At 40.2% G+C, this 25,863-nt stretch overlaps 3 protein-coding genes across 3 annotated transcripts; 1 reads left to right on the forward strand and 2 right to left on the reverse strand.

Moving 5' to 3' along the window:
* Positions 1 to 316: 316 nt before the first annotated feature.
* Positions 317 to 3,944, reverse strand: LOC145906122 (GPI-anchor transamidase component PIGU-like). The gene is made up of 12 exons (XM_082993530.1): positions 3,772 to 3,944; positions 3,460 to 3,524; positions 3,029 to 3,100; positions 2,902 to 2,964; positions 2,666 to 2,769; positions 2,349 to 2,449; positions 2,190 to 2,293; positions 1,980 to 2,113; positions 1,772 to 1,915; positions 1,290 to 1,414; positions 715 to 857; positions 317 to 641 (listed from the first exon to the last, which is right to left on the reverse strand). The coding sequence occupies exons 1-12, from the start codon at positions 3,896 to 3,898 to the stop codon at positions 522 to 524; spliced, it is 1,302 nt and encodes a 433-aa protein (XP_082849656.1). The 5' UTR covers positions 3,899 to 3,944; the 3' UTR covers positions 317 to 521.
* Positions 3,945 to 8,839: 4,895 nt separating this feature from the next.
* Positions 8,840 to 16,842, forward strand: LOC145905806 (fascin-like). Its single transcript, XM_082993094.1, has 8 exons — positions 8,840 to 9,072; positions 11,148 to 11,387; positions 12,144 to 12,400; positions 12,976 to 13,121; positions 14,678 to 14,834; positions 14,977 to 15,123; positions 15,404 to 15,528; positions 15,675 to 16,842. Exons 1-8 carry the CDS (start codon positions 8,893 to 8,895, stop codon positions 15,881 to 15,883), a joined length of 1,461 nt encoding a protein of 486 aa, XP_082849220.1. The 5' UTR covers positions 8,840 to 8,892; the 3' UTR covers positions 15,884 to 16,842.
* Positions 16,843 to 19,250: 2,408 nt separating this feature from the next.
* Positions 19,251 to 24,468, reverse strand: LOC145905503 (E3 ubiquitin-protein ligase Siah1-like). The gene is made up of 5 exons (XM_082992719.1): positions 24,296 to 24,468; positions 23,871 to 24,087; positions 23,307 to 23,516; positions 22,164 to 22,357; positions 19,251 to 21,176 (listed from the first exon to the last, which is right to left on the reverse strand). The coding sequence occupies exons 1-5, from the start codon at positions 24,337 to 24,339 to the stop codon at positions 20,993 to 20,995; spliced, it is 849 nt and encodes a 282-aa protein (XP_082848845.1). The 5' UTR covers positions 24,340 to 24,468; the 3' UTR covers positions 19,251 to 20,992.
* Between the last annotated feature and the right edge of the window lie 1,395 nt (positions 24,469 to 25,863).

The raw sequence follows: 25,863 nt of genomic DNA on the forward strand, positions 1-25,863 counted from the left end.
ATTTTCACGAGCTCCGTCACGCATCACCGATTGCCGCAAAGATTATGCGCAAAGAGCGCTAGCTAGCGGAAAGATAATAAAAGGTTGGTGTTTCGCAACACAGCTGATTCTGAACACAATACGATTGGTTTTTCAACTTTGCACTTTGTGCCCCAATGTTATTCATAAACTTAATGACGCTGACAGATGCCTTTCCTTTTTTGATTTTATCCTTGCGTTTGGTGACGAAAGGTAAAATATTTTTATATGTTGAACTTTCTTGATTAAAGCTGAACGAGGGCAGGTAAAAAGCCAATTCCAGGAAAGGTAATTTTAGGAACTGCTTTTGGTTCCGTAAAAAATGTATTGCCAGATTGCAGAAAGATACAATACATACACAGGGCAACACGCTAGGATCGAAACTGTAATCTACGAAAATTCGTCACTTTTCCCAAAATCTAGGCACATTTAATCGCAGAACTTTCCATGATAAAAAAGTATTCTCTCGTGTGTGTTGTAACCACTTTTATGGCAAAAGTCCATCAATTCAAAAGACGCATGACTGCCTTTTCCGTTGTGCCTGGCATGCACGGCTTTAAACCGTCACGAATCCTGTGGTGCCAATTCAGGTACGCCATAGCGGTATCAGTCGTGATCAGCACCTGTACAACACGGCCAAATGTTCATCTATGCAACACTTATTTTGTATGCTGCTGCAAATGAAGGAACACCTACCAATGCCGTTGAGTATGCCAGGGTGGCCGCAAAGTAGAAATTTGCGTTAGCAGAGTGGGCGTTGATCCACATGTGCCACATCACGGGGCAAAGAATGGTGCTGGTTAAAAGCATTGCCCCAGTTACGGAGGGGTGACGAAGATCTAAATATAAGAGTATCGAAGTCACCAAAGCTGCAGTGATGAGACCCAGTATGGGCCCGAAACAATGGCCCTCGTCAGTGAAAAAAAATAGTGTTTTGAAAAATAAAACGCACAACATTTGCCTCCAATCATAAATATGGCTGTACAAATTCTGTACGCAGTAAAACTAAATGATAAAATCGTTTAAACCGAAAGCAATCTGCCGAAACAGAAAATTCATACAGCAGGAAACAGTTAGGTGTCATATGGCTTATCAAGTAAAGGAAATATGCCTAAGCGCACAGCTTATTATTTCAATGGGTTGTAACACAGCTTGTAAAACATTTTGTAACAGCATATGGAATGCCCCTAGCTTCAGAATCGTTTTTTAATAGTACTACGGGCTTGGATACTGAAATATATTTTCATAAATTTAACAATTTGAAAACTTACAAGGGTATGTGTGTGACCATAGCGGAAGAAGACAAAGCCAAAATGCTGCATCGCCAATTGATGGATAAGACTTGAATATTCCTGTAATTGCCATCAAAAGAAATACCAGAAACACTGGATGTGACCTAAATACACAAATATCTTGTGATATTTATTTCCAGTTAAAACAACATTTTTAAATTTAGTTTGGTTAAAGGTTTGGCTCGAGTTGTTGAAGAAATAAAATTTTATATTGAAAGAACTGTACCTCCTGCCTACAATAGTTTGTAACATGCAAATATAATTTTAAAGCCAATTTTGTACGGTATATTGCTCAACTTACTTAATTATAAGGAATGAAAATGAATTAAAATTACAGTAATGAGGTATGGTTTGAAACAGTGAATACCGACTCAAATCAACAATCTGCCCACCTCCAAAAACTGGTATATCTTTGATTCATACTTAAAGTCATGTTTTCTTGACCATGAGGTCAGGCTTACCTGAATTTAATTGACATTGGGATGCTGTAAATGATGGCATTGATTTGGAAAACACACATGAAGAAAGTGTGGAAGTGGCCAAAAACTTCAGTGAAAAAATACCAAAACAGGCCAATATTTGGTGTTTGGTCTGGGGCAGACAAGCTGTCAACAAAAATAAATATGAGTTAACAAAGAGTTGATTTCCCGAAACAATTACCAATCATACATAAATTTGTAGTGAAACAGTACAGTCGACGGGGTAGATTCAAACAAACATGACAAACCAAGCAAAATTGCCATCCACAGACAGAAAAGGGAAATGCTTTTCACCATACAAAGTTTTAAACATGAACTTTCATCCTGAAAAATATCTTCTTGGTTAAAAATGCTGCAACACTTCTTGGTTGAAAAGGACTACCACTGTTTATCTACATACCTGGTATTTCCAGGCACACAAACCAGCTGCCAAAACAAGCTGGACTGGATACAGGGTTTCATAAGTTGCCAATGCCACATAAAGGGTCATTTGCCATAGGCTACCTAAGAAGAATTAAAACTTGGATTGCAAAATCTAAACAAAAATGAAAAGTCTTACCTTGTACTGCAGACACTAAAAACAAGGCCAAAAACAGATTGTTGAATGTGATTGTCGATTTTGCCACACAAGTAGCAAGAGAAAATGGGTTGCAAATGTATCTGTGAGTATAATTGAAAACATACTTTTAATGATAGTTCAAAAAAGATTTACATGTTGTAAAACACACAAATACATACAAATATTTATACCGATCATATGATATGTCAAAAACGTGACAGTTCTTGAAGTAGAATCAGCTATATTTGTTACAGATGCACAAAATTGTGATTAAATTGACTACCTGAAAAGGTTTGGTAAATGAATGAACAACTTACAATGCACAAATGATTGTTGGAACGATTTGAACATGGTAAGGTCGTATCAAAATTTTCGACACTTCTTTGTGCAACATTTTCTTGCATTCATTTTGAACTTGCATCTGCAATTAATTTTTCTTGTTAAAATGTTCAATTGAACTCAATCTATTAAACTTGAAGGATGATGTATATAAAGGAATGTTGTATTGCATAAAAAGTATATACATAAAAAAATAGGTTAGATAACACAGTACCTCATTTTGAAGAAACTTCCTGGCAAACAAGTACAAGGCGAGTGCTGTGACCACATCACAAACCTGTGACAAAAAAAGACAATACAATTAAATTGAGTCATGTGCAGCATATTACAATCACACTTACTATAAACACTACTTCCACTGATGAAGGTGAAGTCTGGTTAAGGTATGACATTACTGCCAACAATAGGGTGCTCTACAAAACATTTCAAACTGTTATGTAAATATTATAGACAAAACAGTTCCGTTAAAAAAATTCATTGGAGTTAAATTTTGTGAAATAATTTTAAACCTAAATCTAACCAGTGTGTTAACACAATATATAAATAAATTGGCAAGATACATACTTTAATCCACAATTGGGGAGTAATGTTCTTATCATAACAGTGTATGAGAAAAATGCATGATATTTTATTGCAGTTGTTTTGAAAAAATAGTTCTTTAACATGTATTGAAGTTTTGAGGCACATGGATAAAGTTATTTTAAGTTCCACAAGCTTACAATGGCCACAAATACAGATACTAGGCAAGCTTGGACAATAAGTGTAGACCAACCCCGTGGTAGGTGTCCTTGTGCTGATAACTTGGTGAGTGTTTCATCAGCGCTTCTCCCTCAATAACTAAAGTAACAAACAATAAAGTGAAGAATATGAATTTACATTTATATATATGGATGCCTGGCTTAGCCATTATACATTTTGCACATACTGTTCATTTGTGTTGTAGTCTTTGATTTGTGTTTTATGCTTACCCCAACTTTGTATTATACCAACAATATATTTAAATATGTCACGTCTTCTCAAATATTTATTGGTTACACCGTAGTTTAGAATGCTTTAGTAAAAACTGGCATAAAAGTTAGCTTACGTCGACTCCATGAAGTCAAAGGAGTTTCAATCTCTGGCCTTGAAGATATCCATGACACAGCTCCGGGCATTCGAAACAACAACAGCCTCAGCACCACACCAACAATAATTGCACACAGTTCATACATTCTTTTCAAACACAGTTTACAATCTCAAATTCGCGCGACCCTTCCGGACAAAATTTACAAAAACCAATAGCCGGGGAAATCCCGTCAATAAATTTAATTCAAGCGGTTTTTATCCGAACTTACCGGTGTTCAGATAACAAATCATTCGTAACCTTAAATAATCTTACAAAATATTGTTTAAATTGTGACTAAAGACAACCAACAAATCAAAAATAACTTTCTGTTCAATATTTGGAATTTTACAACCCAAACACAGGGTTTACCAAAGTAAATTAGGACCACACGATGAAAAAGGTTTTTAGACTTTAGTATGCACAAAAATAGTGTGTGTTTATAACTCTGACCAAGCAATTATGAAATTTCGTGAAAACATGTTGCTTCTTTGATTCAAATGCAGTTTTGATGTTGAAAGTCGGCAACTAGAAGGCGGTATGAGCTACAACCTAATTAAGTCTCGAGGTGATGCTATTTTAAAGATTCAAAAGTTACCGAATTGCCAAAAAAACGCGCACTAAGATTACATCAAACGTTAGTGTGAACACTGTTCTTGAGCGACACCAATGTATCATGTATCCAAACTCCTAGCGGGCTCGATTGTAAGACCCATCGGGCCAGATGGCCAGACAGGAGTTCCCCCAGGGTTTGGTCTGTTTAATCAGCTTGTGTACATTATGTAACAATCACTACGTGTACATTATGTAACAATCGCCACGGAGAGGTGTACTTTGTAAATATCTGTTGCAGGCGACGAAGCAAAATTTTAGACGAAGTCATGTCAAAAATATCTTACTTCCGCTTCTCCCAGGCCTGTCTTATGCCCAGATCCACAGACGATCCGTGTATATGCTCTGCGAACACTACAGGGTCGATAGTCGGCGCTTTTACACACACACGGCGGCAGATGAGCAACCGAAACTTTCACGGTTCGCACGGTGAACGCAGACACCATATGTCCGATTTTCGCACCTATTGTAAATTAAAAGCCCGGGGAACGAAACGGAATCACATTTGTTCATTGTGTGGTCGCCACTCTCCATATGTTGTTTGACAAGCCCGAACCTGCACTCAGTCATAATCGCACCAGGCTTTACGAATTAAAAATTAATGGTTTTGTAAACAGCCAACGAAGTTGAACTAATAACGTACAACATACTGACACCTCAAATTGGTTCGTTGATTTGCCTATATGGGGTTTATCAAAATGTTTGCGTATTGCATACGTGACCTTTGGTTTGGCAAACAGCTGCAAAGGTTTGTTACTGAACAACCGAAACAAGTGCAAGAAACGGGTAAATTTCCCAGCGTGATGATGTTTGTATTGTCAAGCGCCGTGGATAAGGAATTGATGAGAGTGTATTAATGCACCCGGCCAGATTTGCACTCCGTATTAGCTAGCGTTCACAAACATTTCTTTGTATTGACAACTTACAAAATAAACCCAAATGGCCGCCATCTTTCACTGTTAAGCATTAAGCAATCCTATAAGGTTTTTGTATTTTTAACGTTTGTAACAATCTTGAGTGGTAGACATCATATAGTGATGGACATTTTACAGACCTTTTCCACCCACATAAAATCGAATGCGTATAATACACATTAAACACCCTAGGTCTCATAAATGGTACATTTCCTGTAGATAGCATACATACATATGTCACACATTGCGCATCGCACTCTATAGCACACAGTATATATGTTTCGAAAAAAATAGATAGTGTCGGAGTGAGTGAGACAACCCCTCTTTACACATTGTCTGTCGAAGCGGATATGATTTAATTTCATTTAATCGATTCGAGACCGTAGATCTTTCATGAAAAACGCATGTGCTTATGAGGCATATCTACAAACATGTGTGGACAAATATCGAAAATCTGTAACCCTGAATCATTGTACATTGTATGCGGAAGAGAAAGTAATAACCTCCGAGTCCACAGTTGTGATCGGCTGCTGTTGTTTTTCCGAAACCCTCATCTGCCTCTTTGTACCTCTAATGAATAAATTATGGACTTTGCGCTTGCGCAAGTGGAAAAACGTTTGCAAGTGGCGGGGCGACTTTAGTGTGGATCTCTATCGACGTGCAGTCGTACGAGACCGGGTCCTTTTAGTGCGAGTTAGTGACGAGGTATTAGAGCGTCATTGCGGCGACACGGTTTGAGTGACACTCAGAATTTTATTTCAACAAGCTAAGATTGCACTCGACCGCCTTTGTTGCTTTACGCGCGTTATGCGGATCGACAAAATCAAAGCGTAATCGTCGGGAACAAGTAGAGCATGTGGCACAGGTTTTGTGTACTGCGGGGTGTGGGGTTGCGTGCTATCTATTTCTGTCTATAATGTTAAACAACGTCAGTCATCTGTTTAAAAACGATGTATTAATGGCATATGTGCGTAATTAGAGCTGAGCGCGTCTGTCGGTTGTACTGAATACATTAGAAAAAAGGAGAATTTGCGGTAATTTACCGTATTTTAATAGCGTAGTACATTTGAATAAATGCATACGTCAGCAATGTACACCGTTTGCATTCGTTTTAGAAGTCGTAAATTAAGTAACAAAGTTTACATGCAGCTCTGTGAGGATGATAGTTGATTACAATAGGTCTGATTTATCAGCCGAAACGAGACATAAAAATTCAGATAGTAATCACGGCTAATTACGCTGTTTACCTAGACAACCTCTCATAATCGTCTTGTTTGCGCAATGAAATATGCTACTAAACAATTTTTTTAAAGCACTCTGTGGAAAACAGTTTGTTTGTGTAAGCTCTATTTAAAACATTGATTTAGACAAGTAGTCATTTGTCATTATCTGGACCAATCCAAGGTCCAGATATAACCCAGTGGCATAGCAGCCGAGACGAGGAAGTCGGCCAGTGGTGGTGCGTTGCTTCGGCGCCGCGTGGCCACCACAACTCCTTACCTAATAGGAAGTGACACACACGAACCTCATCCGGCCCTCGTTAAGCGTTTGATCAGCATTGGCTTGTGCTGCGCGTCACAACACGACGCGAGCTTGTTTACAAGAACACCGCAAACAGCTCTACACAAGGCACGGGTCGGTCCTATGCGATGAACCCTCCAATGCCGACAGACCACAGGCAGCGATATTTGAAGTACTGGGGAATAAGGATAAACGCAGTCCGCTTTTAGGAAACAAAGGCTAGGTATAGTTAATTTAGTATCAGGTCTGTGCATAACTTTTTATCCTTTGCAAGCAATGGCATTGACGGGGCTTTAATAACAATTGTTTCAATGCAAACTAAATGCAAACCGCACATTGACTGAAATATGTCTTTTCAATTAGCTCCGCAAGGGCAGGCATTTCCTTATTGGCTGCTGTATCTTTGCCTATAGTTTGTTGATGCGCCAATTGTGGGTATGCCTCAGTCAGCGTCTGGGCTGACATGACGCATGTCTGTCCGAAGCACAACCAGTATTCGGTGGCACCGAAAGCGTTAGTCAACCACAACTGAAGACATGTAGAATATGTAGGATCGTCATAGCGGTGTATTGGAACAAGGGAAGTACAGCTTGGTCATTCTAAAATGCATAGGCCGCTAGGTTTTCACGTGGTTAAGTGGATAATTACGTGTCAAGTAGTGCTAAATGCTTAGAGTCGTATTGGGCAATGATATGGGCGTTTGTAGGTTTAGTATTGCGTCCAGCAGTCAAAGTAAAAAAATACAAGTCAGTTTGAAACGTTGAACAGCCATATATGTCGAGCGCGTCTGTTGCATAACTTAACGAACGCTGTTTTCGTTGCACCGGCGTTTAAACCTTTACAAGTCCAACACGGGTGAAAAAACACCTCACGGTTATAGGCGAAAAGCTGCAGGCAGACGCGAAGACGATTACCATCTCAGGGGAAACGCTTCAGACGAACAGGAACCAAACAGAGATAGAAAAACTAGACTCTGGCCTTGTTGCTGTTTCCAGGCCAACCGACAGTGGGCGGAGATTAAAAAAATGAGGAAGCTAGATGTAAAGCTGGCCTTTGACGCTCCTGTTTAAGGCAACGGGACGCTCCCCCGGGACACGGGAGGTCTCGACGCCGTGTTGTTAAGTGCGATATTCTCATCGTCTGCTTGTAGCTGTGTAAAAGGCCGCTGCGGTGGGAGGGAGTTGAGGTTATTATGACGACACGTACATTCATTTGATATTATTATGAGGAAAGGGCTCTGGTTCGTGAGAAATCTACATGCGCCGACAGGAAAATGTTAGCTTTTTATGTTGGATTGCGTGTAAGCGGGTTAGTAGTGTGAAAAGGTAGTCTTGGTGTTTGTTATGTATTTTGTACAATGCCGTGTTTGTGTTGTTGGCGATATAAAAGCCAACCTGAACGTCTTATCTAATCTAAGCACCTTTGTGTTTACATTTCGCACGCTACAAGGGTTCATGGTCGGTTCATGGTTCACAATCTTGCAGGCAGATTCAGCCGCAGTGGATGAAGCCACAAAATACCAGCTTGCACATTGACGTCCGCATCAAGAACAGTTTCTCAGTCACAACTGGTTGTAATCGGGTCCACACATGCCGGATTGGCGCTAACAAGCCTTCTCCAAAAGGGAAGTCGTTAAAACAAAGCGGTTGCGCGCGTGAGGCGCGGCCTTGCAACTGTATTGTGAACTGCAGACACGTCGGTTGGTGGAAAACGAGAAAAGAGTACGCGCGATCACGCCGCGTATTGCAGATCCCTGGTAGTGGTACAGTAGTAGCATTACGCGTTGTGGCGGCCTACAACATGGCAAGCGTTTGTACCAAGAATTTAAATTTTCTAACATACACGATTTCGTGTGTAACAGCAGCAGCACAGTTGCTAATGTGTTACATAAAAGACAGTGGTGTGCATGCGTCTTTAGAACGCCTGCAGGAATTGGTACGATACCATAGCAGAGAAGAGCAAAGATTTCAAACTAATCTGAATTCTGGTTTCGTAATAGGACAGTAGGTCTAATAGAAACGTTAGTAATAACTTAAGTCTCTGAAATCCGGTGAAGATGGCAATCAACGGTGAAAGTGAAAATCTACAGCTGGCGTTGGGTCTGATCAGCAGCTCCCACAAGTATCTGACCGCCGAGAAATTCGCTAACAAAGTGAACGCGAGCGGTGCGAATCTGAAGCTGAAACAAACTTGGAGCCTTGAACAGAACTCGGAAGGATCGGACGTGTATTTCAAGGTAATTGTGGTATAAAGTTACTACTACAGGATCGGTAATGTGAGCTGTAGAATAAAATATGGCCACTGTTTCGACCTATCCAGGTCTCATCGCAGTGCAGCTTGGTGTGACTCTTGCTTATAAAATCGTATAGTTATAGTTATCCTATTTAACAGAAAAAGTCTGTTTAATCTACAATAACAGACTTGTATACATTCCGAGCTTTTAAATGCTGGTGTCTGTGATCATTTACACGTTAAAAGGACACCCAGACCGAGGTGTTCCTCAGTCGGTCCAAAACCAAAAAGCGCAGCTCTCTGATTTCACTAGCTTGACAGTTGGGCTTTAAGCGTCGTGATCGACACCGCCAAGTTTCCATTTCAGGGTGATCCGCACTTCCTCATAAAGACATGGCCGGTGCGTTGCTTTACGTTAGTCAAGAAGTGACAAAGTGTAAAAATATTTTGGCATACCACACAATACCGCATGCAAAACCAAACTGCATACTATGGTAAGAGAAATTATACCAAACTTCATACTATGACAATGTAAGGAGTAGTCAATCAACCTGGGTCGTAAGGGTGCCAGTATCTGTGAAAATATAGTTTCCAAGGCCTATTTGTGGATCTAATCCGATGATTACTGTGACACAAGGCACCACCGAGGCGTTGCAATACATTCTACAGTCCCACGCCCTGGTAGCGATCAATCGTAATCCCATTGCACGACCTGTCACACCGATGGTAGCTGATATAATCTCAATACTGCATCGTCTAGACGCGACCTTAAAAAACCTGCAGCGTCAACCTGCTGAAGTTGGAGGGAATTCCCCTGCATGCTAGCCAAACATAGAAATTGGAGTTTTTTTCGCGGAAAAGGGAAAGCGTTCGGATTTGAATGTAGTCGCAATCGTGTTCTGGAATCAATTAGGGCATTAACAGAGAGCAGAAAGACCCAATGACTCTTACAATCGCCCATTCACAACCCAATTGAATACGTCACTACTTCCTGTTTACCTTCTTTCGCGATTTTGCCGAGAACTTGAAAAGAAAGCTTGGAAACGTTCGGCCCGACAACTGTTGGTGTATTGTTGCTATATAAGTACTTTTTATAACCGTATTATTGTTCCTATTATAGTTGTGTGCATTCGAGAAGTTGATTTGTACTATGTGTTTATTTGTACACGTTATTTTTGCACTTCGGTTGGTGTAAAATTATCACAGCAGTTTTGTTCCACCAGTCCGAGTGACTGAAATTAAAACCCACTTTCTTAGCACATTAAAGAATATATTCATTATACGCCTTATATTCGGTGTCGGTCAAATGCGCATAACTTGGCCCTTAATTATGAAACAGTGACAAAATGCATATTTTCTGACTGCTAATGGCAGAAGCTCGAGCCAACCACAATAAACCCGCAGATAGTGTTGCACAGTAAGGAGCTCTACACAATCCAACCTCCTAAGTGTTGGTTCCGCGAAAAGCGCGCGGAAAGACAATTTTCTGATGCCACGATTGTCAGTAATTGTAGGGAAAGCCTTGACGTCAGCCATATTTCCGCCAGACCATCAAACGCTGCAGTTCCGGTGCTCATGTGTTCGTGTATGTTTTGCGATTGCTGTGTGATGGCGTTGTTTGCACCGCTTCAAGCAATGAGATTTTAACGAGGCAAATCTCTCGTTTGGGTGCAATTTATAAACGAATAGTTGCGTGAAAAACATTTTGCATGCTGTGACAAACCGGTTAAGCGTTCAGTTTCAAATGCTTTCCTATTCAACAATATGTGTTGGAAAATCATACCACCTCACGGTTTCGCAAAATACCGTTCAAAATGCCCAGTGGGTTTTGGCATTTCAGCATTTTCGGAGTAAACATTTATCTTAATTGAACAAACACTGTACAAAACCAAGTCTTTTGATCACTATTACCCAATATTTCAATGATTGCGTTTTGGGTGAATAAGTCCCAGATTTTTTGAGCTGTCACAACGGCATCAGTAACCTCCTGAAAACCTTTGTCCGTCGTATGAACCGTCAGCATTACGTCAGACTAAAAATCATGGAAAATTTGGCTAAAAATTATTTTCTGTCGCGTAGAGCTACCTCGGAAAGTACCTCGGTACAAATCGCAAGGGGGAAATGAATTGTGACGAAGACAAACCAGGCCCAGACCACGCATTCCAGGTGGAAGCCACCGTAGACGGCGGAAAGTGGGCCATCAAAAGCAGCAAGTACGGCAACTACTTGGGCGTCCTGGCTGGTGGCGAAATCAACTGCGACTTCCGTTCAATTTCGGGTGGAACTTTATGGACCGTTCACATGGCCATGCATCCTCAGGTATTCCACGACCAAATTTATGCGAAGAGTACATCAACGTCACACGAAATAGCCACATGTATCTGTACTTTTTCACCAACTTAGGCCTCAGGCACGATTGTTCGCTGTTGTTATTCGTTACGTTTGGATATTTTTTTTTCATAAATCATGATTGCCGTTTGACAATTCCAGATAAAGAAAATTACATAACCTTTCATGGATACATACATATATACTGTGGGGGTACATATTAGATGCGGGTATTTTTGTGAGAAGTATAGATTTTCCGATTTTGATTTGAGAACTCTGTTCGTAAAGGATATAGGCCATTGGCAATTGACCAAACTGACTAACTGATTCCTGTCAGCTTTCGTGTCATGTTAAATGTTGCAAACTTTCGTGTTTGACCGCACAAAATGAGTTATTTCATCACTCTATGTGAGGAAAAGGGTGTCTGCAATTGTGGAAATAAACGAAATCAGATGCAAATATAGGCATCTAGGTTAACCAACAACCCTTCTCGTTTGGTTTAAACAAAACGTTTGGCGATTGCAATTTTCAGAGGCATTCGTTGCTTATTATTTAAGAACCAAAACTAAACATCATTTATAAGTTGGACGAGCACCCCAATAAATATTTCTGGCCACGTTGTTATTTGGCATTTATAAAATCGACTTTACAAAGATACTTTCAAAATTCAAGCGACTTTACACAAAACCGCTGAGATTTACTCTTAGCACAACAAAACCCAAAACTCACATACAACATTTTAACAAGATCAACCTTTTCAACGTACGGAGGAAGAAGTACGCCTCACTGGAAGGCGACGAAGTCTGGTTCACCAAGGTCATTCCGTGGGGTCAATCCACTCTCGTAACCCTGGTATTCCATGACGGGGGTTACGCGCTGATGATGACCAACGGCAAGTACTTGGGCTACGATGGGTCACTCAATGGCAAACTGTCCAACGACAACCTTTACACCATTGAGTTTTACAGTGGAAAAATTGCCTTCAAATCGAGGAAAAACAACAAGTAAGTGACACATGTCGATTGAGAAAACACGGGACACGTGGCAGTTTTGGACGTGCATGACACAAGGTGGTTGCGCAAGATTTTTTGACTTGATACCGAAGTTGTTTGGGCCAAGTAAAAGCAGGAAAAGTACTGGATAAGCGAACAATGTTTGCCAAACCTTTACACATTGCATTTTGCTTTGGGGCCTGATCATAAAATAGTAAAAATAGTTCGGTTATTTTTTTCAACATGTTAGGTCGTGTTTCTTGGCAAATCTTTTTGACTTAGTGAACTCCAGCAACGGTGCAAATGTTTAAGACTTTTTTTGGTGGTGTCCGTACGCCAAATGAACTTCACCGCAGAAAGTTTGGAAAGTTCCTGCGGGCACCCTTTATGGACCGCTGTAAAGCCCTAGGGGCAATGGACCCACAGTTAAGAAACCATGTTTTAGGTGCTCAACGACAATAGTTTAAATTGCAAAATAACTGTACAGGTCTGACTGTTTTGCCCAAACTTATACCGTTAAAACAAAACCACATTATAAATTCTATCAATACTTTGAAATTGCCTTTTCTGACAATATGTGTTTAAAGGTATCTTGCACCTGTTGGTGTTCACGGGACCCTACAGACAAGGAAGGACAGCGTGTCACCGGATGAACAATTTAGTTTTGTGGACGCACATCCACAAATCAGCTTGCAGTCGGTCAAGAAGGATAAATTTGTTTCTGGAAAACAAGGTATGTGTACTACATGTTTGTTTGCTTGGTATTAGGTAAAAAAATAAAGGGGTCTGCCTTGATTGCTGTTTGAAGTCCCCAACAAAGTAAAAAAAATGAATTTTGCTCTTTGGTTTTTGTCACATAAAACATAACCTAAAACTCTATATCTTCTGTGCTGTCTCTTTTAAACTGTATAGATTTGAGTACATGACGGCCGGGTGATTGATATATTTAGATTTTGAAAAGACAACAACGTTTTGGCTCTTTGCATAATTTACTAACATAAAGGGGAATGAATTAAACCGGAGTCGTGTATGGAATTTCAAAGAGATCTTGTTCAAAGGATCAGAACCAAATCTCTGTTAACTTTTCCTCCTTATCATCACTTGTATCGTGTTAACAGCGTTGCCTTAACACAACTTTAGGCAAGAATATATGTATACATAGCCCTAGAAATTTCCGTGTCGGCTAAGTCGAAGTCCAGTGACGTAATATTCCCAATTAAATAAGGATGCGATGATTCTGGATAAAAAAATGATCCAAAGTCGTTGGTTTGTTGAAAACATGCCGGTATAGTTACTGTGTAACGAACCAAGGTTTCAGCATTACACAACGCATCAAAATTAGGGTGTAGCTCAGTCTGTTATAAAAAAAGGGCCATTGGCTTTTGCATCAAAAGTCCACGCCTATAGTTCATTTTGTTCGCGTTGGGACTTCCGGCTGTCGTGCGTCAGAGACAGTGATTTCTAGTTTCGTAAACAAACCCTCACAACACTCACCAAGCAGATGAAAGCAGTATCCTCATCTGCACTGGAGACTCAGCGTATTTTGGCCACAACAGCCTCGATGGGCAGCTTGCGGCAAAGCAAAAGCGGCGCTTATTGCCTCATAAGGAAATTTGCTCCGCCCTGCCGACGTCACGCCCCTGGCGCGGCCGGCGTTTGGGTCACGTGATCTTAGTCTGAAGCTCAAACAACCATTGCGTCATGGCACGAAGGCGGGACGGCGTGTATCCGAAAACGTGCCCTGGCGCAATTAGCCTGCCCACACGCCGGGCGCATGCACGGGGTATTCACATTTGTATGCCTATAAGCGGTGCACGACGAAAACAGCCCACCAACTTCTTGTATTCAGGAACAAGTTAGCAAGTCGTTAAATCTAGTCTTTTCCTGTGACTGCATTAGTTAAGATCAAACCGGTTTACTATTGAAATGGGACCTTATTATCAATCCATTGTTAACCATTGTTAGGTGGAATGAAATCGAATATAAACAAGCTACAACTCTAAAACATTGCCTATCTTTAAATTGAAAACCCTTGTGAAACCAAATGAACAATTTGCATGTATCAGGAAGTACAAAGCAATTAATTTGCAAAAGCAGAATACATCCACAAATCAATTACACCCACTCAACACAATAGTCCTGCTTTTGCTGTCAAAATTGTTCCAGGCCTCATAAGAATCAAACCACTTCCTGGAAAGGGCTTTTAATTAAAATGTTATGTTAGAGTGATTCCCGGAATCGGTTAATAGTGCTGGGAATTTTTCGAAATTATACATTCAATTTTCTCAGGACTTCAACTGTCTGCAAACCAAACGGAAATCGAAGAGACCGAAATCTTTCAGCTTGAAATGGATAAGGATTCTGACAAGGTTTGGCTGCGAAACAACAAGGACAAGTACTGGAGACTCGACGACAAAGGCATCAAGGCTGATGCACCCAACTCTAGGTAAATGAAGACTTTGTGTATGTTTTTCTGGAAGTTTGCATTAGCCAACGCTAAACTGTCATTCGGTTTTGACTTAACTAGGTGATTTTTTAAATGAATGAACTTAACATGAACAGTTTATTCAATCACAATCATTTTATAGCGCTAGTGCAGCCGCATTCCACATCAAGTGGAATGGAAGGACTGTTCAACTCACAACCCACGATAATAAACCTGTGAGTGTTGTGCTTACCGGGCATCTGCAGACTGGGAACGCCCATGAAGATTTCGTATTCGGGCTAACTAATAGGTAGGTGACTTTGTTTTTGTCATTTGCTGGTATGCATGCTTTGGAAATTTAGCTTTAGAAAGCAATTTGTTAGAACAATATTCCCAATATTGACCCAATATTAAGTGATGCAATTGGAATGTAGAGATACAATTCAGCAAAAACGATTTAAATGTTATCTGTTGGTTTTGAAGAACATTCAGTCCCAACTGCAGCATAAAGACAAGCAAAGGCGCACCTATAAACAAATTTATATTTTCATGCTTTTGTGCCAATTTTAAAGCGAATTTCTGTCCTTTAGGCCCGTTATCGTATTCCGTGGCGAATACGGCTTCATGGGTCTGCGCGGTGACAAGGTTGAAAGCAACAAATCCAAGGCTGAAATTTTCTACCTGGAAGACATGAAGGGAGCGTTTGCAATTAAAGGTAATTTGGCCAATAATATTTACGGAAATTCAAATGCACAGAGATTATCGAAGTCAGGCACATATAGCCTACAGCAGCCAATATTTGACTTTTCTTGCCCAGCAGTTGCCACATTTATTCACCCATGTTTTTCGTTTGCTCCACAGGTGCCAACGGAAAATACTGGTCGGTTGGTGACGACAAGAAGGTTCTTGCGAACAGCAGTGAACCCGAACCGTTCTTGATCCAGCTGCTGCCAAACAGCAAACTGGTCATCAAGCCAGAATGCGGAGGCGATTACATCACAAGCGATCACGTGGGCATCGTGACCGCCAGCGAAGGCGAAATTTGCGCGAAGAGCATGTGGGAATATTAAACATCTAATACAAAATCAAACTTTATCACATTGTGCTGTCCAAAGCGACCCTCCCGCGGCAAGGGGTCGCCATGACGACGGCCGGTTTTGTTTTCTTCACATCGACTAGTGTCGTCGCCTATGATTTCTGTGTTCCGCCGTATTTATTAGTCCCTTTGGGCTCTGTGGTAGGGTTTTCGTCACCAAGCTACAAACGATCCACACTTGCACTCTTTTTGCCACCTTGCGGACGCTCGCCATTTTACGGTGTGTCGCTAGGTGGGAGCCTATGTCGTTACCTGTGTGTAAATACTTGTAATTTTCGGGGCAAACTGTTACAATCCCCCGTTGAATTTGGAAGCGCACCGTATGTGATTTAATTGTCCGTCCACATTTACCACTAATTCGCGTTAACAAACCATTCTTACTCATACCTTGACTGGCCAGCTTTGAATTGCGGAGCTGTTCGAAAAGCTGTTTTCATTGCACATGCTGATGAGTATTTATCAGTTTGATGAAACAACTGCTGGTTTTGTAAGTAGAGTATAGATATGCTTATTCCTGAATTCAGTGTAGTTATTGCTCACCTAGCGGCAATTATCACTTTCTTCAAATTCACTTTGTACAAAACATACTGTCGCATGCTGCTTAAAACTCAAATTGTACAAAGACTATATCTTCAATTTTAGCTTTTATCATCGCTACTGTTACCCAAGGCTCGCTTCAAGCATTCCGATTCATAATCCGAAAAGTGTTAGGCATTTTCCTATAGTGTAGATAGTCGCCTAACGTTGCAAATACTCTCATCCGATGATATTGTATATGCTGTCGTTTTGGACAGAGACTGTTGCTTATATATCCACAGTTGACATAATAATTGGATTCGTTAATATTACTGTTATAAATATTCTTGTTACGATGTTCTGAACTGTGTTTTTACGTTTCGACTGGTCGCCAACCAATAAATACGACAACAGTGACATTTTTGTCTGTATGTTCCAAGTATAAGCAAAAATGATGATGTTTTTGTCGGGGGGTTCTTGGCAATTTTATGCTTGTCTGTTTGTTGTAAATTAACGAACATTCTGTTTGTTTTCACCTGGAAACTTGGGATTACCTGTAATAGTTTCGCACCAATAGGTTAAGGGCATGACCAAAAAAGGTCAAACTAAGTCAGATGCCCCTAAAATTTTGCGACACAAAAGTTTGTCAAGGTGACTAACATAAACAGGTCAAAGGTTGGGCTTTTTCTTACAGTTCCACCGTCTAGGTAAGGCTCAAAATGGCTGGCCAAATAGTTGTCAGAAACCTAATTTCGGTAAATTTATTCACTTTTTTAACAATTCCCACCCATATACAATGCAGTAACGTTTCATGAAACGGCATGATTGACAAGATCGCCCTACTGTATCCAACTAGGCTGCAATGCCTGTGCTGCGAAGCCTGTAAAACCCACCCATAGAATTTGAAACCATTTTGCTTTTTTTTTCGACTTTTTTTTCGAATTGATTCGTTTCGGCAAGAATGTTTACTTTTACCATAGGTAATAGCAGAGCATATAGCAGCGTACCCACACAATATACATTTGGCGCACAATAAGCTGAAGTTCACACAGGGTAAATGAACTGCCACGAGAAATTATGAAAAGTGATTTGAAATTATCAGTTATACATTGGAAACTTGCTTGCGCGGTCACAATATAAGCTTTCCAACATTTAAGCAGTTACATAGGCTGAGGCACTTACTGCAGCGGTAGGTTAATTAGGAACACGGCACGCTCTTTGTTTTATAAATACTGACCTGATGATAAACAGAGCCATGAATTAGTAAACTACTTGTTTTGCAGTTCAAGCTGCCGCACGGGCGATTATTGCGGTTGTCAATGACATTATTGTTGCCATTTTGTATACAAAACCTATAGGTTTGCTGATAGTGAATAGTGGAACCATTCACAGATTAGTTCTAAATTTTGAAACATATATATATTAAAAAACGAGTCAGACTTATCGGGACGTGCTGTTTAAGATCTTTCTTTTATGAATTCACGCTGCATTTTGTCATATAACGAATAACGTTTATATCGTTTGCTCTACAATCCAAGTAAAAAAATATAACCAAAATTTGTGTGCAAGTGGACGTTTCAAGGTAAAAGACATTCGCAAATCTTCACAATTTGCTTTAGGTTAATTAGCTTCCGTTTTCACCGCTAAAATAATTGCATTTTTGGGGCGTGTTCGAAGTCGCAAAACCTAGGCCCTATTAATATTTACACCGAGGCCTACTGTGCCTAAATACAAAGCTTGCATTCCGCTGCTGTCCGCTGATAATAATTTATTTATGTTGCGGAGGTGCGCGCTCTTGGCCGTTGCGCAACGTGGAAAAACAATCCAATTATATTCCCAGCAAGGCTAAAGGGTATAGAGAAACGGTCATTTACACAACGTTGGGCGGGGTGATACTAAAAAACAGACTTGGACGTGATTCGAGCTCCTGACCTATTACACAAGCACAGGGCGTGGATTTTTTTCTGCGTGTCGAACATCTTGAGAAACATTGCCGTGCGTGTCGAACAGTAAAAATGTCGTATCCGGTGTCTAACGCATAATAACGAACAGGCTTATTTCGATTACAGGATTCTTGTACTTGCATAAGTTTGGAATACACGTTAAAACAACGAAAAAGCAATTAAAACCTTGCATTTTGTTGGTACTTATTTCGTAACAATGCAACATGTTTGGTAACAATGCCACGTGTTCGGTAACAATGCTACATGTAAGGAGGTGCTGGCTGGTTTTGGTTAGGATTTTGTCCTCAAATTTATTGCGGTTGCATTTATTTAACTGATGCCATTAAGTACATTTTTCAACACTACGTAACGTTAAATACTGTTGTTTAATACAGACTCGAAATACAATTTTCTCTCCAAATAATTGTTTGCGGTTGGAAATTAAACGACTTATGCTGGTATCAACGTATTCCAACTACTTTTGCCACCAGCATCTACGGCACAAAATTGACAAATGCATGTCAAAGGAAAATCAAGTTATTGACTTTGGTAGATAACAATAGCGTTGGTCTGTTCGTGGTACTGTATACCGGTAACTTTTATTCACGCCGCCCGTGTCGAACAGTGGCGTCGCGTGTCGAACACTTAGAATGGCGAAAAAGGCGTAAATCGACACCTGCACAAGCATTCCGTTGTTCCTTAGTGTCAAAACATCTTGGAAAACAGGTGAATGGGGCAAGAATATGCTATTTTGTCAAAAAAGCGCAAAAAACAGGTTTACACAGGTGAAAAAATGTCCCCGCCATACCTGTATTAGTTGGGTGAAATAACATTTGCAGACAGACCTTTCTGCACTGTCCACGCAAAAGTTGGCAACAAGTGTGACGTCATATCCTGTATTATACCAAAACGAACGTCCGTCGAAAGACAATTTAAATCGCGCGAAAAGGGGTCGGTGAACAGAAAAAACGGGCGACGCGATTGTGTAGCTCAAGGAAGTAGAATATTATACTATTCTTATCACGTAAGCTGCTAGTCTTTATATGTCTGTGAAACAACGATCGCTGAGGGAAAAGTACAATGCAAAAAAATACGAACCAGATACAATGAACTTGCAGCCAAGAAAAATGGCAAGGTTTTATAATACTATACAGCACGCCAAACAATTCAGTATCGAAAGACTGAATTGCTATTTAAATAGTTTCTGACGATAAATGCGCCGGTACGGAAGTCGCAAACGCCTTCGACATCTTAAAATTTTGTTACCACGTAAACCGACCCAAAAATTGTGTTTCAATTTGTGTTTCCACCAAAATCGTATTTTGTTTCAACAAAGGTAGTGAGTGTCAAAATCATGTACAAACGATATTTGAGACTCCAGGGGGTGCAATTCAAGTCCAACTAACGGTTGAAAGCATGTAAACAAAGTTGTAGAGTGTTGTAAATGGCACACATGCTTGTGGAACAATGATGCCAACGTTTACAGAGCTACCAAAGAGTGTCGATCGCTGAACGTCCACAACACACGTGGGAACAAGGTAATAGTCATGGGTTTTTCATCTCATACAAGAAGAGCACAACTGTTTATGGTGCAACAAAAGGGTACAGACCAATAAATACATAAATGTGTGTGGTATCGTTATGCCGATAGGTTCATTTATTAGGTTATGCAATGTGTGATTTTAGATTTTTCTGCGCGCGTTAAAAAATAAAGCCAATTGGTCATGGTTTGTTTATAGGAAGGGCTACAAACTGATCTAGGTAGCACAAGCAAATTGTCTGTAGTTAAAGGTAAACAAAACGACGGAATGTGAGCAATGCATTAAGCCCAGGTCAACGCAGACCAAGATACCAGGGATTTTGGCCAGTTTTGCTATCAACAGCGTATTAAGCCCGAGCTATTTTTACTGGAAGAAAACCAATGCCGGCGCCAAGGGCGTAGGAACCAGCCTCAGATTAACCATTAGGTACGAACACGTGCGCACGGCTGGATTGGCAAAGGCATTTGCATGAATGGTACAGTAGAACAATCAGTCATTCTGCAAAATTATTAGAAACATGCAATGATCTGTCCCATCCCGAAATGTCACCGTTTGTTTTGAAGCACAATAACAAAGTAAATTCGTCAGCCGCACGAGCTTCGAACCGAAAAACTGTCTTTGGAAAAAACATGGATCGGACACGCCTACTTCAAACTGTGTTCTCCATTACTCCGCACAAAGTTGATTAATTTTGAAAAGGAGTTAACACTGAAAGAAACCCCGGTCGAGACTTGACATGCGCCGTAAGTTAAAATTGCGAACACTGCTCGAGAACAGGTTAAAACGAATAGGCCCAAGTAAAACTTTGAGCATCTCGCAAAGGGTTTTCCTTTAAACATCTCAATCGTGCAATAGCCGTGTTTCACACTTTCACCCTCATTCAAGTACACACCAAAAGGTTTCCACTGAAGGGCGCCAAATGCACCAAAACAAGTACAAATTTCGTAACTCGCGTCCAGGGTCAGGTGCGCATCCAGTTGATACACAAAAAATAAAAAAAGGCGTACAGGAACCCTCCGGTTCACCAATACACCTTGCATATGATACAGGCCCGGGCACCGCTTGTAACAATACGCGCAACCGCTACGAACAACACATGGAAACAGTGACGTTTATCCCGAGGTTTCCGTTGTCGGCGAACATGTGAGCGATGGCTGAGTCGAACACAAGACAATCGCTACTGATGATGGCCGACGAGACGCCTTCGTGGATAGAACGTGGCGTTGCTTCCCAAGTGAGCCGACGTTTCGGCCCGTTAAGCTCCAGCCTAAAAGAGACGTTTTCGTGATGTTAAGGCTGAATGTACACAGGATATATGATGCTGTTTTGATTAGGTTGCACAGGCCGTGCCAAAATTTTGCAGCAAAAGTCTTAGCACTGGGCGAGTCAAAAACAACATAATTTGTTTGGAAATGTTTCAGTAAGCCCAAACACACTAACAAGAACACTGCGGTTGTCTAATTCATCAAATAATTGTCACCAAAAAAAGGCAAGACAAGATGTACTTCAGACAACGTCCCACAAAGATTTGAAATCGAGAAAAATTCATTGGCGCAACAACAGTTTTTTTTCTCGGCTTTTATGTCCGTCGAAATGTATGCCTAACCTGTATGCTTGTTATTGTCTCGATGAGACCTTTGCAAACGATTGCATTCTCTGCACAGTCGATGCATCAAAAACCTGTCAATGCATTTAGCAGCACTACTTGACAGGAAGTGGTGGAAGTGCATTAAGCGCTATGAGTGCACGGCCGTCATAAAAGGCCCAACTTCCACGTGGTGATAAAGCTTCAAAAACGACAAGACTTTCGGAGGTAAGCCGGCCGTAATTGTCTCGAATAATTGCGGCGCCGTTGGGAATTCATAAATTTACCTGGTTGGTGCCGGCTGTTTGACATACTGCCCACGCTCTGGCTGGCCTGACTGACCACGTATTTCACTATGTAATGAATAATACCGGCGTGAACCGCTCTTCATTGGACATGTGTGTCAAGCTGATATTGGCTCGCAAGATTAGGCAGGACTTGATATTGATCTGCTGTGTGGTGTGCAGATTACATGTCACACAATGTTGGGTCCTAATAGGACATGTTCATATTAATGAGTGGAAAAAAGTTTTTATGTTGTCTGCGGCTGCCGTGGTGATTTTGTTTAAACAATTTGTCAGGGTATATGCACCTATAGCCAGTGATTTTTAAGAAATTCAAAAACAGTTTGTCCCTGATGAGTATTGATACACAAAAAAAATTCCATACCTGTATGCAAAATTTTCTGCCTGTTTTCTTGTTCCGATGAGTTGCACAACAGCAAAAAACTGCTGGTGCCCATCCAACTTCTCCTGTTTCTCGAGCACCAACATGAAATGGTGGCCAAAACACGATTGCATCATCACCCAGTCCACTGCACCTGGTAAGTTTATGTCCGTGGCCAAAAATACTATGTCTTCACCCTGAAACAGAACAGGTTATATTTGAGGACATTTTTTGTAACAAGCCCTCTACACAGATACAACGCTTTGGAAGTTTTGGAGAACAGTACAGAAAAAACAAGCACACAAGTTTAACCAATTGCCAGACAGGGCAATAGATGGTCTAAATAGATCAGCATCGCTGGGTTTTTTTTTTCACCAAAAAATTTCTGTCAAATGACCGAAATGCCAGCAAAAATTTTGGACATTTTCAATTTATTTTGGTCATTTACGGTATAATTCTTTTGTTCGCAAAAATGTAAGCAACTTAAATAATCTACCAGCCAATTTCCTTTGGGACATTCTGTCCGAAATGGCTTTTATTTTTTGTAACATTTCTAAAAAAAATTGGGTCAATGACAGACAAATGACACACACAAAAAAAACCCAGTCACCATGCCACATTCCTGATTATTTGTTTACAGCACTATAAACAACTCAAGAGTCTCAGACACCTAATAACCCCTACAAACACAAATGCTTATTATAAGTAATGTTATGTCTTAGACTGAACCATAAAAAAGTAATTAACGAAAGGCAAAAGGTCTCTAAAACAGTAGCTGTTATGACCTGAGGCACCAGTATTTGCTAATGGAAGTATTTACTGTGTGCTAAGTAAGGTAAATGCTTGGGTCGTAAAGCAATAAACAAGGGCAGCTTTGACAAATTAAATAACTGCAAGTCACAAGTAACTTAAACAAGACCTACTAAGCAACCTAAAAATACCACACTTTGCATAAATAGATAATGCGTTTTTGTGCTCAATTTTTAATCCTAATTATCTGTTTTTGCTCCTTTGAAATATATGCTTAAATTTGGCAAAATCACAGAAATATAATACACTTGCCAAAAATGAGCAAAAAACTTTTTTTTTTACAAGAATACACTATAGAAATTAAAGTAATAGATGAGCTTACAAGAATACACATACCTGCAAATTGGTGATCGACTTGTGTGCAGTCATTAGGTGAGGCATAACCTGGTCGAGTGACCCTTGCCACTTGCATGAAGCCCCTGGACATGGACAAGAATAAGGTCGGAACTCACAAGTCTCTTCATGCTCGGGCTTTTGTATAAATCTTAGAGTTACGTCACAGCCAGACGAGGCATACTTGCACGGAAAATCCACAGTCATTGCAACCTTGCAAAGAAAAGATTTTATAAACATGTTTTACCAGATCGCTCCAAATACTACAGATTAACAGATATAATAGTATGTTAAATCATCATAGTTACTTGTGCCTGCAAGTTGCACGCACCTCAAAAACTTTCTGCTTACAAACCGAAACAAAGGTTTTGTTCACAATGTAGCTAATAAGTTGGCAAAAACAGTACATATAGTTTTAAGTTCTTTACAAAGCAAAACTGAAAGATGCTGTAGCAAATTTTTTTGCACACTTTTTGGATAAACTGTGGCCTTAAAAACTATGTGGTAAATTTTGCTTCAGCTCAAAACACAAATTCCTAATCAAGTATTAGAAATATATGTATATACCTTTTCCATTCCAAGATTTCTAATGTTGCCCAGTGAACCCCTACATGTTGGACAACATGTCAATTTCGGACGACAGTTGCTACATACAAGATGCCCACTTTGGCATTGTAGAATAGGTGGCAAAACATAGTCGAAACAGACTGGGCACTCGAACAACGTAGCCAGGTCACTCCCAGAGGAACTGAGACTTAACGATGACCCAGCAACATCCATGTGCCTGAAAATATTATTTTCAAAGCTTTTGTTTTAAATTTTACATAGTGTCTGAACAAATATTTTAATGCTGAGGCAATTTACTGCAACAGTTGTACCCAATGCTTTCTAGTAAAACAGATAAAATTCCTTGAGCAAAAGCCAACAATCATAACTTCTAATAGACCTACTTCTGCAATAACATCAACAGTTTATAAAACTCAGTCACTTACCTTTCGTTGTCTGGAAGTTCTGCAGTTGAATTTTGTCGACTCATAATAAGTATGACATTTACAATAATTTCTTCAATGGATCAGCTACATTTTCCACGAATTGATATTGATACATTCCTGGCAAATTACACAGCAACCTAATGTAACTTTGTTACATGTTACAGCAGAATTATGCAACTGAAGAGGGATTAGGTAAAATAAACATACATTAAACACAATGGCAAACAGCAAATTGCAAAGCTATTCAACTAAGCTGCAAATACAGCAATAAATGCGCATATGCATTCCCTCATTCATCGCAACTCATTGTCAATCAAACATGCACAGAACAAAAAAACATTCATTTTAAATTCGGATGACCTGTACGTATTTTTACGTGCACCAACTAAACTCTACAGATTACTTTCTGCAAAAGAATTTTTATGGGTGTTGGAACGAGTTTTTCCGTAAGAAACCTTAGTTTTTTGGACACATGTGGCACACTGAGTTGAAGCACTGTTCGAAATTAGTGCCTTTGTACAATGCCAGAGGAAAAAACATTTGGAAACGATGAAGCATAACAAGCCGCAACGAAACCTGTCAAGTGCGACACAGCTCGGGTGGTAAAATACGCCGAGTTTATTGGTGGGTTGTGCGCACCGTATCTGTTTCTCTCTGTTTTGCGAAAAGACTCGCAATGTATGGGCGATATTCAAGATAAAGCAGTATTAATAACGCAAAATTGGTCCGATTACGCGACAAATAAAAGCAAGAAGAAGAAGAATAGTGCACGTTGAAACAAAACGTTGACGAAATTATTTACTGGCAACGGCGTTAAAAGGTCTGGCTGTAGATGCAAAACATTGGAAGGCGGTTGTAAACTACAGTATGTAAACAAACTATCAAAATATTTGACTTGTGGCAAGTCACATTTTATTTTGTGCGTACTACTGTGACATGCTTGACTGTAGATGTGTTGCTGTTGTACAGAACGTCACCAAAACGTTGGACATAACAAGTAATGCGTCAGTTTGTTTATGCTAACAGTGACAGCGAGGTTAACAGAATTTTGGTAATGATAGATGTTAGGGCACGATTTCCTGAAAAGGCAGTTTGCAGGGCACATTCAGCTACGCAGCAACATTGCAAAACAATGCCACAGAGTAAGCTTGCTTTATCTTGTGAAAGTGGTTTTGTTTTGAACGCCGAAAACGTGCTAAGCAATTTTGTGATTTAGAAAATAATGGGTTGCCTACAGTGCACGTCAGGTTATTGTGCAATAACGTTGTTTCTCGTTTTTGAAGCTTATTTTTTTACATGATGAGCCGGCAACCTTTTGAACGCTGCTTCTTAGTTGTGCTGACCTGTGTATGTGCACACCAAAATCTGTTGACACGTTTTTAGTCGCCATTGTGTTGGGACCATTCCATTGTATGACTTTTAATAGGTTAATGACCGTATAATTCCCGGATATCTTGGCTATTTTTAACCTTTTCCCGACGCAACACAATGCCAGACGTATTAGGTAGGAGGTGTTAAAATATGAACACGTAAATTACCTGGCGTGCCATGTAAAATAACTTCTTTTA

Source organism: Ascidia mentula, chromosome 6, assembly GCF_947561715.1.
Source record: "Ascidia mentula chromosome 6, kaAscMent1.1, whole genome shotgun sequence".
NCBI classification, from domain to species: Eukaryota; Metazoa; Chordata; class Ascidiacea; order Phlebobranchia; family Ascidiidae; genus Ascidia; species Ascidia mentula.

Coding starts and splice junctions, on each gene's coding strand:
- LOC145906122 (XM_082993530.1), bottom strand. CDS start 3,898: ATGTATGAACTGTGTGCAATTATTGTTGGTGTGGTGCTGAGGCTGTTG. Junction 2,770..2,901: donor GGAAGTTTCTTCAAAATGAG/GTACTGTGTTAT, acceptor AATTAATTGCAG/ATGCAAGTTCAAAATGAATG. Junction 1,916..1,979: donor CTGTTTCACTACAAATTTAT/GTATGATTGGTA, acceptor TTTTGTTGACAG/CTTGTCTGCCCCAGACCAAA.
- LOC145905806 (XM_082993094.1), top strand. CDS start 8,893: ATGGCAATCAACGGTGAAAGTGAAAATCTACAGCTGGCGTTGGGTCTG. Junction 14,835..14,976: donor GCTGATGCACCCAACTCTAG/GTAAATGAAGAC, acceptor ATCATTTTATAG/CGCTAGTGCAGCCGCATTCC. Junction 15,529..15,674: donor GGGAGCGTTTGCAATTAAAG/GTAATTTGGCCA, acceptor TTTGCTCCACAG/GTGCCAACGGAAAATACTGG.
- LOC145905503 (XM_082992719.1), bottom strand. CDS start 24,339: ATGAGTCGACAAAATTCAACTGCAGAACTTCCAGACAACGAAAG. Junction 24,088..24,295: donor GAACTTCCAGACAACGAAAG/GTAAGTGACTGA, acceptor TAATATTTTCAG/GCACATGGATGTTGCTGGGT. Junction 23,517..23,870: donor GAAATCTTGGAATGGAAAAG/GTATATACATAT, acceptor TTTCTTTGCAAG/GTTGCAATGACTGTGGATTT.